We start from the raw sequence: 17824 nt of genomic DNA on the forward strand, positions 1-17824 counted from the left end.
TAAACTAGGAATTTTAATTTATGTGTCAATTGCGACACTTTTCTTTTGTACAGAGCTTGTTGCATTGTTTGAATTTATCTGGAGTTGTGTCAACGATGGTTTCAGGTGAACTGCTTTCGGTATCACCATAATCATCCATTTTCTCAAGTTTTTCTTTCATTATTGCATAAAGGTCAGGCAACTTTGCATTGATTATAACTCTATGTCCCCAAGGTTTGTTTGTCAAGAACCACCTTCTATAATAAATCGAGTAGCCACCACAAATATTGAAATAATTACCATCTGAAGAATGAATACTGCAGTCATCTATATCTACAAAAAAAACTGTATTGTTAGTCACAATAATACTCATATATTCACCCGTATTTAGTTTAACAAAGAGGGCAGTTGGACTGGTACCTACAGAAAAGTGTGGTATTGTCAATCTTTTATAAACGCCATCTTTTTTATTCATAATACTTATTGGTATAATGCCTTTGATATTGCTTGGATAAATACTATCCAAGTTGGCATCCCAATCTGTCGGAGGAAGCTTGACTATGTTTTTATTTTTAATTCCACTTGGGATATAATTAAATTTCTTATAGTCGGGACCAACCTCAATTTTCAAGTTCCATGGTGTATTTGTGACTATGGAATCACCTCCACTCTTTGTTAATTCGAACTTATTTAGCAGAAACGTTTCGTTTTCATGTGTAACTGTTACTTTACCAAGTCTACCATTTATCGTAAAATCTAGAAATCCACAAACATGAATTCCAACGAAATTTTTGTATGTTGTGTCAAATAACAAATAGAAAGAATTCTCGCCATCATTTACCTTCGAAAAATTTCCAGATATTGCACGAGAATAACTTCTACCATTCTTCGTCAATGCAATTAACAAGCCCAAGCTTCCAGTCACGTCAATAAATCCTGAAAGGTCTTTTGAGAGTGAAGTGCTGCTTAAAGACGACACAGATTGACTAATATCACTTGCATCGTTGCCGTTAGACGAGTCAGATTCGTATAAATTACTTAATTCATTCAATAGCAGTGAGGAATTTCCCTCTGAATTGCAATAAACGCGATAAAATGAAAAAATGAAAAATAACGCGAAGAAATCATATCGAAAAGCCATTTTTGTTCTTAATATGTAGGTTGCATATTCCTCGTATTTAAGTGCTATTACAATAAAGCTTTTATTTATGATATTCCAAGAAGTGTACACACGATACCCAAGACTTTTTTGTTTATTACCTCAGCTATTAAAGCAATATTCCGTTATTTAACTTTTACTTAAAAACTATTACCTTTATTTTTCCTATTCTAACCCTCTGTTACCTTCAAGACAGAAATATATTGGCGGCAAAACGTCCAACTCTATTTTTTAATCTAAAATAATAAACATTCTGTCAAGTTACCTTTTCTCTACAATACGTTTCCATGTTATATTTTTGTGTTTAATAATATTGAATAAAAATCTTACTCGAATTTATCGTAATTTTTGTCGCGACTTCCGGACTGATACGAATTGTATACTATGAAACGCAAGTGTTCGAAGGTTATATAGCTTTAATATTGTAAACAAAATCTCTTTTGCATTGAAGATGGTGTTTTGTTTTGAATAATGCGTTTGTTTCTAAATGAATTCATTATTTTGTGTTGAAAATTTCGTGGTTAATTTTGAAGCTCTGCGGGATCAACTCTCATTTTCTCTGGATCATCTTCTAGTATATATGCCTTGATTGTTGTAATGTCATCGGACAATCGGTTAAATACCCGTTTTGTATTACCCTTTAGCTATCAACCACTTTTATTAACGGTTTCCCTTCATTGGGAAGATAGGAGTGCGTTATATTCGACCCTAGAAAACCCCAGGCTTGAGTTGCCTCTTTAGCTGAGTTTCTGCAATCACATTTTGCGACAAATTACTTGTGTTAATGTGGTTTACATACTTGTAAACAATCAGTTCCAGCATAGAAGCATAGTGATCTAATAAAGTAGCATGAAATTATTGGACCGTACATGTAAACTAATCTAACTTTACACTAAGTTTTAAAATACTAATAATGGAGAGCAAACGCAACAAAAAACATCAATAATCAGACATGTAATACCAGTTGTTGAAAATGTGTTAAAAAATGTTAGATATTAAAAAGTACCTTTTTAGTGTTTTATTTCAAAATTATTAAATTTGTATGCACGTTTACATAAAATTTGTTAGTTCAATATAAAAAATATCCATAAAAATGCGTTTCTAATAGCTTTCATCGAAGAAAATTATTCAAATTAGTTATTTGTTACCAATATTTATTAACATTCCTACTTTTACCATTTTTACAATAAAATCAAAAATAATATATAGACGAAAATCCTGTATTTTTTTTTGTAAGAGTTCCCACATTTTCTAGAAGAAGTTTCCTAGAACTTCTCTCTGAATTATATTGATCCTTTTTTAAATTATGTCTTGCACCCTCCTCGTTTTTGGTTTTAACATAATTTAATCAAAACCATTGTTGAGCGAAGCTATTAACCTAATAATTCTTCCTAATTTTCAATATTCAGAGAATAGGTTATTTCTGACTTGATCAAATAAGTTTAAAGTATAATTGGGATTTAGTTAAATACTATTGCGAGTTACTATGTTTTCTTCAGAAAAGAAATTCGCTATTGTTCTTGAAATTCTAAAAATAATAATAATAATAATACTTGAAGCAGTCAATTTTCTAGTTCATTCAAATAGCAATCACTAATTTATAGTTCTATATTATGGTTTACACCTTTGCTTTAGAATTCATAAAATCCTGTAAATAATCCTCATGCAGCAGTAAAAATGTCCATATTCCAATAACTCCTTGTCGATTTATGCCTTGCATTAAATTAAGACTTTCAATAAAAAATAAACATTTGATTTTCAACCTGGATTGACTCATCAAACCTGCATAAATTTCACCATTATCCCTGTTTTTATCTTTAAAAGTCGTTCCTCTATTATTGAATCAGTTATATGTTAATCCTTGTCCCGAAATTATCGTAAGCAAGATTATAAATGATATCTTGATTTTAAAAGCAGAAACATAAATTATAATTTTCATTTCTCACTATTTACTTGTCTAGTAAAAATATTTTTATTTTCTGAAATATAATATCTACTTATTAAATATGATTAAAAGTCCTCTAACAATACATCTGGAGAATTTTTTCATGCAACTATTAAAGTAATTTTTCCTTAATATTATATGAAATATTTACAAACTTTTTCTCATGGAATTACCACTAATTTTATCGTGTGTCTCAAGATAATACTTAGTTCATATTAATAACAAGTTTGTTAAACCGATGAAATTTTGAATAAGAATTCGACTTTTTTTTGTCAAATGTAGTCAAGGTCCATAAATGCTTAAATTCAATTATAAAACTGTACGAGTAGGCTTCCATATATAATTGTTTATATTTTCACAAGCTTTTTAAAGTTAATTTCCCAAGGCCAGAAATATGATTCGCGAACATTTATGTTAAATCCCGTTCATGTACCAAAAACTTAGACAATTATAGGGATTTATTCGACTACTAGAGCAGATATTTTCTTGTTAAGTTTCGTCAAAAAGTTAAACTAATTGTTTGAAACATTCTCATAATAATTAATATCTCAACTTCTGTGAATAATAAAACCAAGATTAACTAATCCTGCATTTATTTAGCCAAAATCTCATTTATTAACAGCTTTATTTATAAAAAACCTTTCTGAATCAACGTCACAATACATGTCAAAGATGATTTACCCTAAAATAAAACAGCTTCCCGTTAAAATTAATGCCTTTAATGTCAACTTCCCAACCTTTAGACTACGTTACATTATTTCAAAAAGATACGATTTTTTAAATATTTTAAGTGCTTTAACTAAATATGAACTATCATATTATATTTAATAGCTACGAAGACACCAATAGTGGGACTTTATTTATCTTAGAAAATTAGATATAAGAATTTCTGATTTACCAAAATAAAACTAACATTCACTTTTTAGGTCAATAATCAACCGCTCCAATCTCTGTATAACACGGATAACTAAACTATCGCTATTCTAGCATAATATTCTACTTATCTATATATAATAAAATAATATTTCTGGCATGTTATGTACACCAAGGTTATGTTAAATTTGGTTGAAATAGAAAAATATCCGCTTCTGAATTTATTTTAAACAATCTTTAATATTCTAAATATCCGGTCCATCTAAATGTCTAAAAAGCGATGATATTCTAGTTTTGTTTAAATGGCAACATAAGTGATCCGCAGATACCTCCATCTTTTTTTTTTGTTTCAAGGTTCAAAATCGAAATAATAAGTGAATCTAAGAGCTAGAATATGAATATACCATCATATAAACCAATCATAATACTAGTTCTCTCTAAGATAACTAAAAATCAACTGGAAGAACAAAAGTAATTTCAAAAGATAAAACTCAAGAGATGGCGTGCTCAATGCCGTTCCTCTTGACTCTTCCAACCTTTCAAGTGTTTAAGACACCGTATTTCGACAAATCTGTACGTTTGATTTGAAATAAACTAGACATGTTCATAGCTTGAAGTTGAAAGGCTAATTGTCAATACCTTTCTTTTTATCCTCATCCTCCTTGTTACTCGTGGACTTCCTCTCAGTTTGGCGTTTCTTTTTATTGCCATCATCACCACCTTTTTCGTCTTCACCGCCATCAGTTTTGCTGTCATGTTTTTTATCGCTGTCTCTCCTTTTACGTTTCCTCTCTTTTTTTACATTTTCAACACCTTCTACACCATCTTTGTCGTCTTCTTTTTTTTGATCAACACCTTCATTATCGCTGTTGTTTACAACTTCTTCAGTTTCAGTAAAGAAGTCGCTTTCAATATTGTGTCTTAGAATAAACAAATCCTCAAGAGCCCCAATGTGGTCAACATTACCAAGAGAAGCACTAATTGCCATTACTAGACTGTCGCCGGTATTCAGAAGTTTAGAGTAGTGAACATGGGAGCCAAAAATATTGGTTGATCTTATGCCAAACCCTCTATAGATAATCAATCCGATCTTTAAGTCATATGAGAATAGAACTTGTTTGCATTCAAAAACAATTTTTGGTTTCTTCAAGTCCATTTTGCATTTACAATTAGGGAAAAACGGAACACCCAAAAAGCCTTCATTTCCATTCGAGGAGGCGAAGCTGAATATTAAATAGGTTAAGTTATCCTTGTTAGTAACCCATCCACTCATTTTCTTAGCATTTTCCTTAATAGAAGTCATTCCTTGTGATAGCATTCCGACATATTCAACAGATTCAATGTCTTTGGGGTAGATCTGATCAGTTTTTGGTGAAAAGTTCTTCGCGAAGAATAAACGCCTCAAAACGCTGAAAGTCATGGGATCTATCTTTACGAAGTCAGACTTTATTTCGTAAATAGAACATTCTTTTACGTCATTTGAATCAATAAATATTGTAACTAAAGAACCGTTGTTTAGGAATAGGCTGACCTTATTGGAACATTCAATTTTCATTGAAACAAACCTTCTGTATTTAATACTATAGAAAGTAACGGCTTTGAGCTTTGAGCAGCTTTTGAAGAACATATTTGTAGTGTAAAGGAATGGAATCCTGTAATGTTTGTCCGTGTCAAATGCGACCAACAACAAAGGCTCATATTTCTTCATAGTTTTGTAAGTGCCTTCAATGTTGATTATTCTTCCGGAGAATAAATTCTTTAAAGATTTTTTATAATCACTAAACATGTCGAACTTAGGTTTTAAGCTGTTGGACAAGTCTTGCTTATGATAATATTCTGTAGACTTAACATTATATTCATTAAATGGTTTAGTTGAGTAAGGAACCAATTTATCGCCTTCAGTTCTGTATTCAATAGACAATGTTGGGATGGACAGTCCCATAATATTTTCTGTTAAAATTGTCATCCTATGATGCTTTAATGTTGCAGAAGTTAAATCGTAAGAAAAACGAAGTTTTCTGCAGCGATATCGCATCAAACTTGCGTGTTTTTTGTAACTATATCTGCAATTCTGTGGTATTGGCAAACCAAAGACAAATCTAACTCCGCCATTTGAATATTCAAATACAGCAAAAACGTGCTCATTTTGAGGAGAATTGGAGTATTCATTATTATCTGGAGTGAATACAACCAAACGATCGGAGGCTGACGTTAACACCCCCAAAAACTTTGGCTTTGACATTTCCGAGAGTGAAGTCAAAAGATTGTGGAAACCGAGTTGATCATTGTTCGAAATAAAATTGCTGTGAATAAAAGAGGAAGAGAATCTCTTCAGATATTCAGGCATCATTTGCCTCCTCATACTTTTTATTTTAAAGGAAAATAAATCCGGAGAATATACTGTTTCGTGACCAAAGAAAATCACGGATAAAATACCTTTTTCCAAAAAAAATGACATACTTGCAGGACACCTAACCGTTGCGAAATAAAAACTATTGTTGGCAATGCTGTAAAATATAAATTGTGATATTTTGTCGCACTTGTTCGAGTAAGTTTTAGTTGTTGAAAGAAAAGGTACTTTATGAAAATCATCTGATTCTTGAATGGCAACCAACAACAGAGGTTCAACTAAAGAAATGCCTTTGATCGTATCCTCAACCTTGATAATCTTATGCTCCAGTAAACTAGTTTGATAGTTTTTTAGTATTTCTTCATTTCTTATATCGACATTGATCCCAATTGCCAAGCATAAATGGGTGAAAAACACCAAACAAGCCACCGACAGAAAAATATTTTTAAAATTCAACATATTTTACTAATGTATACAAAGAAGTTACTTGTTTGTCGAGTTGGTGTAAATAAAGGTAGTCCCGAGGGGGGATGAAAAGTGAAAACTAGTCCTGAAAGGTAACTCTATAAGAGAGCGCGGGCGGGAAACAATTCATTAGTTTTGTGTATGATTCAGAATATACCTTTCCTATTTAAAAAATACAGAATTCAAACATTTAATTTTGCTGAAATATTCCTTGTCTCGAAGAATTAAAATATACGAAACCGAGCTTGTTTTAGCGTTATTTTTATATAGACATTTGAATGTAATTTTTCTCTGTAAAAAGAGTGTTAGGTCTTTTTAAAGACTTTGATGATGATTGAGTTAATTTTGAATCAGTGTTTGTGAACTCAGTTTGCTCCCATAATGCGAATTTTGTTATATAAATGCAATTTAAATGCTCATTTGAGTACATTTAATTTGGATTGTAACTGTCTTAACTTATTGACGTCGGCTGTAATACCCTTTGTTTTGCGCTTTGGATTATTGTAAATTTGTTCAGTTTGATCTCTTGGGTGGCGACATTTTGATTGGTCGCAATAGTTTGTTATTGACTCTGGACGCCGGGATATCGTCTAGACCTTTCCTCCACTTAAGGCGGGTTGAGAACCTGGTTGTAATGGGAATAGAGTGATGCTATATTGAGATTTATTTTAGTGAACCGATGCCGACAGGTGGTTCCCTTTTTTTGGTTAATGAGTTGCTCTTAGATCACTTTTTATTTCAATATTAAATGGTTTTTCTCTATAGGATTTCGTCTTATGATAATTTTTCATTTTCTATTAGTTTCATGAGAAAGGCATTCTTCCCTTGTTGTATCTGAAGAAAGACTCTTAGAACTAGATTCCGTATTAGTTTGGTATTGATCCTACAGGTTCTTTTCGTATATTGTAGAAATTAGGAGGGATATAGTAGCGACATTATTATAACAAAAAAGTGAGGCCAAGAAGCGAATTAAACATAAAATCAAATACAAGAATAGACAAGATACCTGTCTGAAACATTATTATTATGGTATTTCACTATCTTGCGTCGGAAGTACAACACACGCCTAACTTATTATGTTTGTATATTGGTTAAATTTCACGTTTTTAAATACTAAATTGTTTATATACTAATCCGATGATTTACCAAGTGAATTTTGTGAACAAATTTTATACATTAAGGCACATTATGTCATCTCAAATTTAAGTAATCTAACTCGTTAGTTGTTAATTCAGGATTTATTAACAAAAAGCTCAATTTAAACAATTAAATGATAATTTCGAATGATTTTTCTCTTTGATAATAGGGGACGATGAGGCAGCTGTTCTTATAGGTGAAAAATAAAAAGTACACAAAGAAGTGTAGAGAGTAAGACAAGCAACTCATATCCTAGATTTTTACAAGAAACACATATTATCGCATTTATATTTATTTCTAGACTGTTTTAAGAAAATACCGTAATCTTAAAAAATTTTAAATTTAAAAATAAAAAATTATATTCCCTAAGGTATTTACTTCCTCAAAGCACTGTTTTTGTGAATTGACATTAAAAGTTTCTGAAAAAATGATCTGCATTAAAACCTATTTTATTTCTAGTTCGAACAAGTTGCTGTTAACACAAGTAGATTCAAAGAGTACATTTAATATACATTCTAATTGTCTTTATTTATTCATGGATTGACTTTAATTTTCAAGGTTCTTTTTGAACTATCCTGGCAATTGTCTTAATTACCTTCACATATAAAATGATTTTGTTCATAGTATTTATCTTTTAATCGATTTAAGCGTTGTTCTCATTCGTTTAGCTGTTAGTATTATCTTCGACAGTAACATTAACGGAATCGCTTTCATTATAGGTTTTGTTATTTGTATGTTCCTTCCCAGTTATATTATGACGGGCACTAATAATTATAATTTGGTCATCCTTGAAAGAATGCTCGAATGGTGCCTTTTGAATAGGTTCATAATGACACCCCCCCCCCCCCCCCCCCNNTCATAATGACCCCCCCCCCCCCCCCCCAAATTTGTTATGGAGTGGTTTTTAGCACTAGTGTATGCTTTTTGTTTTGTAATAAAGTCGACTACAAAACCGTTTTTTTCTCCTTGTTCTATTTCTCTGGTGATATTGATCTCCTTTTCACGAGTCAACTCATTTATAATTCTAGAAGCACCAAGTAACTTCCTAGTTAATAATTTAATTTCACTTTCAAGATATTTCAATTTATTAATAAGTTCAAATGTATAGATTTCAGAATCGGTTAATTTCTCCCTCAATTCGACGTTCACAAATTCTAAATTATTAATTAATTCAACTTTTTTAATATTTTCATTGCATGCATTTCTATATAATAATTTGGTTATTTTGAGTTGTCTCGTTAAAAAATTAATCTGATCCTCTAAATCAGTAAATTGGTTTTCCAGTATATTCTGATATTTCCGTGTTTTTTGCTTGTTTGTAATTTCATATTTAAGATTGGGGAAGATACTATCGATTACATTATAAACGGCATTTTTATCTAAATTTTGTTTCTCATGTGAAGTGTATGGATAATTAACGAATGAATGTAACTTCATATTACTTAAATAAACGTAATTATCGGAAGCTTTGCGACTTTTCAAACTTTCCGCGAGCAATTTAATATAATTTTTATATTTACCATCTTTCAAAGATTCTAAATCTAATGAATACTTGCTTTTGAGGTTCTTGGAAACGTTATTTATTCTAAATATAACTTCTTGGATGGTCTTCTCAAACTCATGCTCATATTCCAGATGATTTGTATAAAGAGCATAAAGCTCTTCTATATAACTAAATTCTCGAATAATGGAACTAATATTGACAGAAGCGTTTCCCGGATGTTCCTCTTTATTCCGGAGGAAACTATAGGTGGTACTTTCAGAATACGAACGTGGAATAATAATGGCAAGAACAATACATAAATACAGACATTTCGACATTATAATAAATGGGAAAGTCATATCTATTCTTGATAGTAATTATAATAAAAAAAATTAACAAATTTACTATCCCTCGTATATTTTTCCCCCGAATTTAACCCCTAATTAACTATTCGTACTATAGCGTTTTTGGCGGTTACTATAAAAGTATACATTGGTGAAAATAAACATCCGAACTTGATATATAGTCACATAAAAAATATGTATTCGTACAGTGGCAGCGAAAATATGAGGCGAGATGTAAATAAACTTCTTGATACTGATGTTTTACTGTATCGTATTAGTAGATATCGTTAAATTAGTGTATTTGTTAATTATTGCATCCTTTATTTGTTGTGTTAGTCAGGGTGCAAAGTATCACCACAAATGTTAACAAAAAAAGTTTAATTAATGTATTTCATTTACACTGTTAACCTTGATACTTAAATAAATTAGTATGACCATTTATCCAAAAACATGCAAAATAAAATTCAAAATTGGTCGAGATATTTCTCCACTTATCTTATACTTAGAATTCCATGTAGTTTTAAGAGTAACTAAGAATGAAACGGAAAAATTTGGAATATTAATTGATACAAGTAGTTCGTATTCGACCACATTCGAACTTAAATTTATCTACGGAATTTAATCAAATATTAACCATACTGTAAATAATGTTCTGGAGTGTTTCCTTAGAGACTATACTCAAATCAATATGAATTTATATGACCATAGTGGCCTCAGTAATAGTAATGGCATTGGTAATAATTTTATTGTTCATAATTTTCAATAATTAAATTAACATTAATATCAATAAATAATAATAATAATAATAATCACAAGTATTACTATGAATTTTAAATTTTATTTAAATCACACATGAACTAATTGTAAACTCAAAATTACCATGGTTTTAGCTTCCAGATTGATCTTTAGGTAATTTCGATTTTAATTTACTTAGTTCTTGAGTTGAAGTTTTTTCAATTTTTTCCAATCCTCGAGTTAATTCTTGAAGTAAATCTCGAAATCTATCTGAATCATAAGCTACTTTTTGTTCAGGCTGTTCAGTAGGAGTAGGTGTATCTGTGGTAGTTCCTTCAGAGCCTGCTAGTAAATTCAAACCTTTAACTAATGTTTCAAGTAAATCACGAAGTTTTTCTCCATCATTGTCAGTATAAATATGAGAAAGTTGATGTCTAGTATTTTCCGTACCGTCATCATATTTCTTATCTGAATTATTACAGACACGTTTAGAAAGTTGTATTTCCCGACGTAATCTTTCTCGATCTTTTCTCATTTTTTCCAGTTTTGTTGAAGGTGTATCATAAGCAACTAAAGGATTGCTACTTTCAGTTATAATCTTATACATCTTTTTTCTAGGTCTACAACCTCTTAACATGTCATAAGGTGTATAATGTATATGAGGATGAGTCATATCAATACATTTTCTACCAGTTCTATGTCCTAAACGCGCTGGAGTACTTTCTGCCCCATCTTCTCGCAATTCTGGATTTGGATTTAAACCAGTGCAGGTGACCTCACTAAAAGTCACTTTTTTACCTTTAGATGTTCTTTCGGGACTTGGTTTTCTATATTTAGTTAGATCTGATCTAGTCACACCTCCTTCCGATCCTCTCAATAAGTAAGAAGGTGCATTATGTCTCATCAAAGTATCGTACCCAAAGGGATCCGACGTAGATGATTTTGTGTAGAGAGGAGCATAATTTTTTTGTAAAGTTACCTGGGACAACTCTGGTTCACCATAATTATGTCCCTTATCTTCAGTATCACTATCACCATCTCCATCTTGGTTTGAACCACCATCTCCATCTTGGCTTGAACCACCACCTCCATCTTGGTTTGAACCACCATCTCCATCTTGGCTTGAACCACCATCTCCATCTTGGCTTGAACCACCATCTCCATCTTGGCTTGAACCACCATCTCCATCTTGGTTTACCTCACCATGACCCTGATTTTCATCATCATTATTCTCATCTCCTTGACCTCCAATATTCTCTCCGTAACCACCACCACTTCCATCTTCGTTACCAGATCTATGTTTGTAACCGCCTCCGGTCGGACCTGCACCTAAGCTTCTAAAGGAAACATTAAATATAGGTTCATTTTCATTCTCATGTTCTTTATCATTTTGGTGAAAATCTTTTCCCGTAACCTTCGCTGGAGTTCTTGTTATGGGAATTTCTTCCTCGCTTCTCTTACATTTGCCTTCAGGAGTATGAGTTGGAAGTCTTTTTTTGATAACAAGTTCTTTCAAAACATCAGAGTATCTTTTTATCTCTTTATTTAAAAAAAAAATTTTATCTTCTGAGATTTTTAGTTTATCACGCAAACTGGAAATTTTATCCTTATTTTCAGTTATCTCTCTAGATAAAGCTTTGTTTTCTGACTCTAAAATTAATATTAATTTCAGAGATTTCTCAATCCATTTGCTTATATTTTCAGCAGACTTTTTGTTTGTAATTTCATAGTTTTCATTCAATTTATTTAAAACTTCACTAAGCTCTTTGAATTGAGAGCCTAATATTCCGATATACTCCTTTTGTTTTTCATTAACTAATCTCATATTGTTGACTTCATTCTTGGATTTCTGGCATTTAACGATAACTTCATATTTTCTTCTTGCAGATTCTGTGTCAATATCAAAATCAGGAGCACTTCTATGTTTGATTATGGGATCGCTATCAGGCATTTTACTGCCTAATATTGGTGGATTTACTTGAAGCTCAACCAACTTACTACTTGGGTCTAAATCAATGAATTCAGCCTTTTCTTTATAAGCTTTATCCGACTCTTTAAGCGTCTTCAAGTGGCCTATATACCTTTGACTATTACTACGAAAATCAGTACTTCCTGGATTACAAGAAGAATCTTTACTTTTTGCTAATGATTCATCGGTGACTTGTGACAAACTTCCTATTATTTCCTCATTTATCTTGTGTTGAGCTTGGATGTTAAAATAGGTAATATCTAACTTAGTAAAAAAACTTCCGACAATTAATTGCAATAACTCATCAGAAAATACTTGTTCCATTAAAATTACAGGTGGATTTACAGTAGAAACAAAACCCTGGTAATTTAAACCATATTCTTCAATATTCATAGAGCTTTGTAGTTTAAATTCATCTTTTTTCGAAGGGGTACCTGGATTTGTGTTTTTCAAAGATACACCTCTATTTATGTTTTTAGCGTACGAAAAAGAAACTAAGATAAAAATACACAAAGCTAAGTACCTTCTCAAATAACGAAATAATACATTTAGCTGAGTATTCATCTATAGACACATTAGATATTCGATGACATTCATTTATGGTCTATTTTGCTTTTTCTAACTGAAAAAAAATGTAAATCTATCTGCCGCTTTCTGCAGCTAAAAATATCCTTTTTTTCTTTGCGAGATATAGCTGGTTACATAATAAATATATCGAGAAAGAGTGTCATTAGATCTATAAATTTAAATAGTAAAGTATATAATTATGAAGTTATTGATTTATTTCCTCTTTCTCTCTTTTAAGAAATATTTTAATATTATACTCGTTAAAGTTGATCCTTGAGAATTTTCAGTACATGTTGTTACGTGTGTTAAAAGTAGGTGCATTTTTTAAGCACAATTAAATTTTTTAAAGAATGAATCCAGTGCTCAATCTTTCATCTACTTGTTCACCTTCACATTCAAATGAATTGCCGGCACATCTATTTATTTTCATATTTCAAAGTTCCTTTTATTTCGGTTTACGTCTATTATTTGATATGTTTTCTTGGAGTTTCTCAATTGTAGATGTATTACTATCAATATAGTCCTTTTAGAATTTATTTATTCGAGTATAAATTGCGAACTTTTATTTTGTTTTAAATAGAAGATCCATTATCACCTTTAATTGTAAATAACAGTTTTTAAAAAGCTGTGCACTAAATTGTAACTGTAAATTTATTTTTCCAGATGTAGTTAGGCTTATAAAGACTATAGGTCTTTCGTTAAATTGATAGTTAGTATGTGTCTATTCAAAATAAGTAAGTAGTTGTATCTGAATGGTCTGTAAAAGTACTAATTGCATTATACTATTTATGTGTTTCGTCAAATGTGAATTGCAATTCAAAATACTATCAGTAACATAATTTTTTTAGTTTAATTCTGATTGAGGTTTATTTCAAAATAATAATTCAATTTTTATTTTCATTTCCTGTTATGCAGCAAGAATTAAGGGACTTAAATACAAGCGATCATAAATATGAATTGGAACTAATGCTTTAACTTCAAGTGTTGAAAATATATAAAACAACTCATAAAATAATTATAAATTTTTTGTTTTTTTATATATCTTTGTATGGTAAAAGTCGAATATCAAATAGTATTCCTTTTTTAAGATCACTCTTAAATGAGCTTAAAATATAGAATAACGCTTACTACGCATTTAATGGGATATATTGTATAAATATAGAAAAACAGACAAGTGATTTGTTTAGAGGTTGATAAATTTCAAATGAATTAATAGGTTTAACTAAAAACAGATTTAAGAATATTTAAATTTACAATACTATAATAATTTATTGTTTAGTTAATGTTTTAAGTGAATAAAGAAAATGTTAATTTGACCTAACGAAAACGTAAGGTTGACGCTATATACATCACATTAAAGTATAATGCCTCTCATTATACAATAAAGATTATAAGAATTTATCCTTTTTCTGTTGTTATGAGAAACTGGAATAATAGTTTAAAATTTTTCAAAAATTTTGCCTTGATTTTAAATTCTAAGAAACTAATTCCCTAAGAAAAACTCATAAGGTTTAGCATACTCTTATTTTTTCAAGTTTAAAATAGTAAATCTCACAAAATAAATAATAAAATTAATAAATTGTATCATTCATATTACCTTTAATGTTTATGATTTTTTAGAAGTATAACCTTGCATAAATATGAGATTTTAAAATTAATAAATATAATCATTGTGATAATTCATAGAAAATCACACAAATTCCGTTCTGATTATCTTAGCTTTTACAACTAAAGCACGATTTTAGTGCTCACTGTAAATTTAAACATGTGAAGTTAGATTTATTTAACAGTATTTCATTTTCTACAATCACCACATTTATATTATACTTTTTTGATTCTCAGTTTAAATACAAAAAAGCATTAGGTTTTTTTTTTATTTTACAGTCAATTTGCTTTGTTGTATTTAATTAAATTATTAGTCTTCACTTATCTCGTTTGTAATAATAATGTTAACTATTATTAATATTTAGTATTGATAGAAACTCTAAAAATTTCAATCTACATTATAATACTAGTAATGCTTCAATTATTAGAGAGGAAATACATACTATTCACTATTTTATAAAATATTGGTATATATAGACTGTATTTAATCGCTCTAATAATGATTATTTAACTTAAACTTGGATTCTTTCAAATCTAAAATTCTCAGATGAAGGCAGATGTTGACTTTAAATTTCAGTTACATATATACGTGCAACTTTGTGTTTGTTTTTGAATTAACGCAATCATAATTATAATATTCTAATTTATCAATGATACATGAATCAACATAGTAATCGCTACGTTGTTGACCTTGTTCAGGAATGTTAACTTTTGATCTACCTTATATTTTTTACTAAACTCTGAAAATCATTATTATATTGTTTTTTTAATTGATTTTCGTATAGTTCTCTTATTGATTTACATAGTTATAATAGTATTGATGTACAGTTTAGTTTATTAATGTAGATTCATTACCTTCATTAGTGTTTTCAGTTACTGGTACTTGTTCATCACCAGGATAAGTATCATTAGATAAAGGTATATTCACATAAATGGGTTCTTCAGTATTGTCTTTGTCTTGATTATATGGATTTGGGTTAGTATTATAATCATCAGTTTCAAATTCATCATCTGTGAAAACATCAATAAACTCTTCAAAAGATTCCATATTTTCTTGAGGAATATCAGTTTTCGGTTTGTTTTTGTTTTTCTTAAATGGTTTTGTGAGTGCCTTTTTAAAAGACTTTCCAAGTGATTTTTTCTTTGTTTTCTTACTACCATCGTCTTCAGGTAAGGGGGAATTAACAGGGATAGATTCATTACCTTCATTAGTGTTTTCAGTTACTGGTACCTGTTCATCACCGGGATAAGTATCATTAGATAAAGGTATATTCACATAAATGGGTTCTTCTGTATTGTCTTCGTCTTGATCGCATGGATTTGGGTTAGTATTATAATCATCAGTTTCAAATTCATCATCTGTGAAAACATCAATAAACTCTTCAAAAGATTCCATATTTTCTTGAGGAATACCAGTTTTAGATTTATTTTTCTTAGATCTTCGACTAAACCTGGAAAATAATTTTCTAAACACTTTTTTAAGTGATTTCTTTTCTTGTTTTTTATTTTCATCATTGTGTTCAGTTATACTAACATAAATTGGTTCATTAAATATGGGATCAGGAGTTTCATATATATTTTCTTCCTGATTTTGATTGTACTGAATAGAATCATTTGTTGCTACGTGCTCATTTACATTGTTTTCTTCACCTTTAATATTTTGATAAATAAAATCAGAAGTTGACTGATTTGTGCACTGTATATCATATTCACCATTTTCATGTTTGGAATGATCTGTATTTTTAGAATTAAATTCATCTTTGATTCTATTATGCTCTTTCTCTTGAATATTCATGCATTTATTACAACCATTAATTATAGTGCATTTTTTAAAAATAATAACAGGTGTAGATTTTCTGTTATTCCCTCTACCTCTTTTATTGTATCTTCTAGGCTTTCTTGTTTTTGAAACCTTAATTCCTGCATTAGAAGACAATGATGATTCACTTTCTAATATAATTTTTACTTTAGAGTCTTTTTTTGGACTATGTTGAGGTTTATTATTAACCCTACCTCCTGCTTTTGCTGCCTCTGCAACTCTTAATTTTTTTCCACACTCAATTCCTGATTCAGATTCACTCCCATTTTTAGTATCAAAATCTGATATGAATTTAACAGTTTTTCTAAACTTAGTTTTGGATTTAACATTTGGTTCACGTTCAAATTTTGGTTCTGGTTCTGATTCAGATTCAGATTTAGGTTGTTCTTTTGGTTCTGATTCAGTTTCAGATTCAGGTTCTGATTTGGGTTTAGTTAGAACCTTTTTATCCGAGTCAGATTTGTGTTTATCTCTTTTTGGTACCTTGGTACTAGGAATAGGTGGTAAAGGCCTATGTTGGGATTTTGGTTTTGGTTTTGGTTCTGGTTCTGATTCAGTTTCAGATTCAGGTTCTGATTCTGGTTCTGACTTGGGTTTAGTTAGAACCTTTTTATCCGAGTCAGATTTGTGTTTATCCCTTTTTGGTACCTTGGTACCAGGAATAGGTGGTAAAGGCCTATGTTGGGATTTTGGTTTTGGTTTTGGTTTTGGTTCTGATTCAGATTCAGATTCAGATTTAGGTTGTTCTTTTGGTTTTGGTTCTGGTTCTGATTCAGTTTCAGATTCAGGTTCTGATTCTGGTTCTGACTTGGGTTTAGTTAGAACCTTTTTATCCGAGTCAGATTTGTGTTTATCCCTTTTTGGTACCTTGGTACCAGGAATAGGTGGTAAAGGCCTATGTTGGGATTTTGGTTCTGGTTCTGATTCAGTTTCAGATTCAGATTTAGGTTGTTCTTTTGGTTCTGGTTCTGATTCAGATTCAGATTCAGATTTAGGTTGTTCTTTTGGTTCTGATTCAGTTTCAGATTCAGGTTCTGATTTGGGTTTAGTTAGAACCTTTTTATCCGAGTCAGATTTGTGTTTATCTCTTTTTGGTACCTTGGTACTAGGAATAGGTGGTAAAGGTCTACGTTGGGATTTTGGTTTTGGTTCAGATTCAGATTCAGATTTAGGTTGTTCTCTTGGTTCTGATTCAGTTTCAGATTCAGGTTCTGATTTGGGTTTAGTTAGAACCTTTTTATCCGAGTCAGATTTGTGTTTATCTCTTTTTGGTACCTTGGTACTAGGAATAGGTGGTAAAGGTCTATGTTGGGATTTTGGTTTTGGTTCTGGTTCTGATTCAGATTTAGGTTGTTCTCTTGGTTCTGATTCAGTTTCAGATTCAGGTTCTGATT

At 30.5% G+C, this 17824-nt stretch overlaps 5 protein-coding genes across 5 annotated transcripts; all 5 read right to left on the reverse strand.

Moving 5' to 3' along the window:
* Nucleotides 1-25: 25 nt before the first annotated feature.
* On the reverse strand, nucleotides 26-1120 carry FG386_002898 (uncharacterized protein; the record flags this gene model as incomplete). Its single annotated transcript, XM_067342583.1, has 1 exon — nucleotides 26-1120. One exon carries the CDS (start codon nucleotides 1118-1120, stop codon nucleotides 26-28), a length of 1095 nt encoding a protein of 364 aa, XP_067197402.1.
* A 3461-nt stretch (nucleotides 1121-4581) lies between these two features.
* FG386_002899 (uncharacterized protein) lies at nucleotides 4582-6765 on the reverse strand (the record flags this gene model as incomplete). The annotated part of the gene is made up of 1 exon (XM_067342584.1): nucleotides 4582-6765. One exon carries the CDS (start codon nucleotides 6763-6765, stop codon nucleotides 4582-4584), a length of 2184 nt encoding a protein of 727 aa, XP_067197403.1.
* A 1914-nt stretch (nucleotides 6766-8679) lies between these two features.
* On the reverse strand, nucleotides 8680-9729 carry FG386_002900 (uncharacterized protein; the record flags this gene model as incomplete). Its single annotated transcript, XM_067342585.1, has 1 exon — nucleotides 8680-9729. One exon carries the CDS (start codon nucleotides 9727-9729, stop codon nucleotides 8680-8682), a length of 1050 nt encoding a protein of 349 aa, XP_067197404.1.
* An 892-nt stretch (nucleotides 9730-10621) lies between these two features.
* On the reverse strand, nucleotides 10622-13003 carry FG386_002901 (uncharacterized protein; the record flags this gene model as incomplete). The annotated part of the gene is made up of 1 exon (XM_067342586.1): nucleotides 10622-13003. The coding sequence occupies one exon, from the start codon at nucleotides 13001-13003 to the stop codon at nucleotides 10622-10624; it is 2382 nt and encodes a 793-aa protein (XP_067197405.1).
* Nucleotides 13004-15440: 2437 nt separating this feature from the next.
* FG386_002902 (uncharacterized protein) lies at nucleotides 15441-16696 on the reverse strand (the record flags this gene model as incomplete). Its single annotated transcript, XM_067342587.1, has 2 exons — nucleotides 15441-16642; nucleotides 16669-16696. 2 exons carry the CDS (start codon nucleotides 16694-16696, stop codon nucleotides 15441-15443), a joined length of 1230 nt encoding a protein of 409 aa, XP_067197406.1.
* Nucleotides 16697-17824: the final 1128 nt, after the last annotated feature.

The sequence above is a fragment of the Cryptosporidium ryanae genome (genome assembly GCF_009792415.1).
Source record: "Cryptosporidium ryanae isolate 45019 chromosome Unknown contig_6, whole genome shotgun sequence".
NCBI classification, from domain to species: domain Eukaryota; phylum Apicomplexa; class Conoidasida; order Eucoccidiorida; family Cryptosporidiidae; genus Cryptosporidium; species Cryptosporidium ryanae.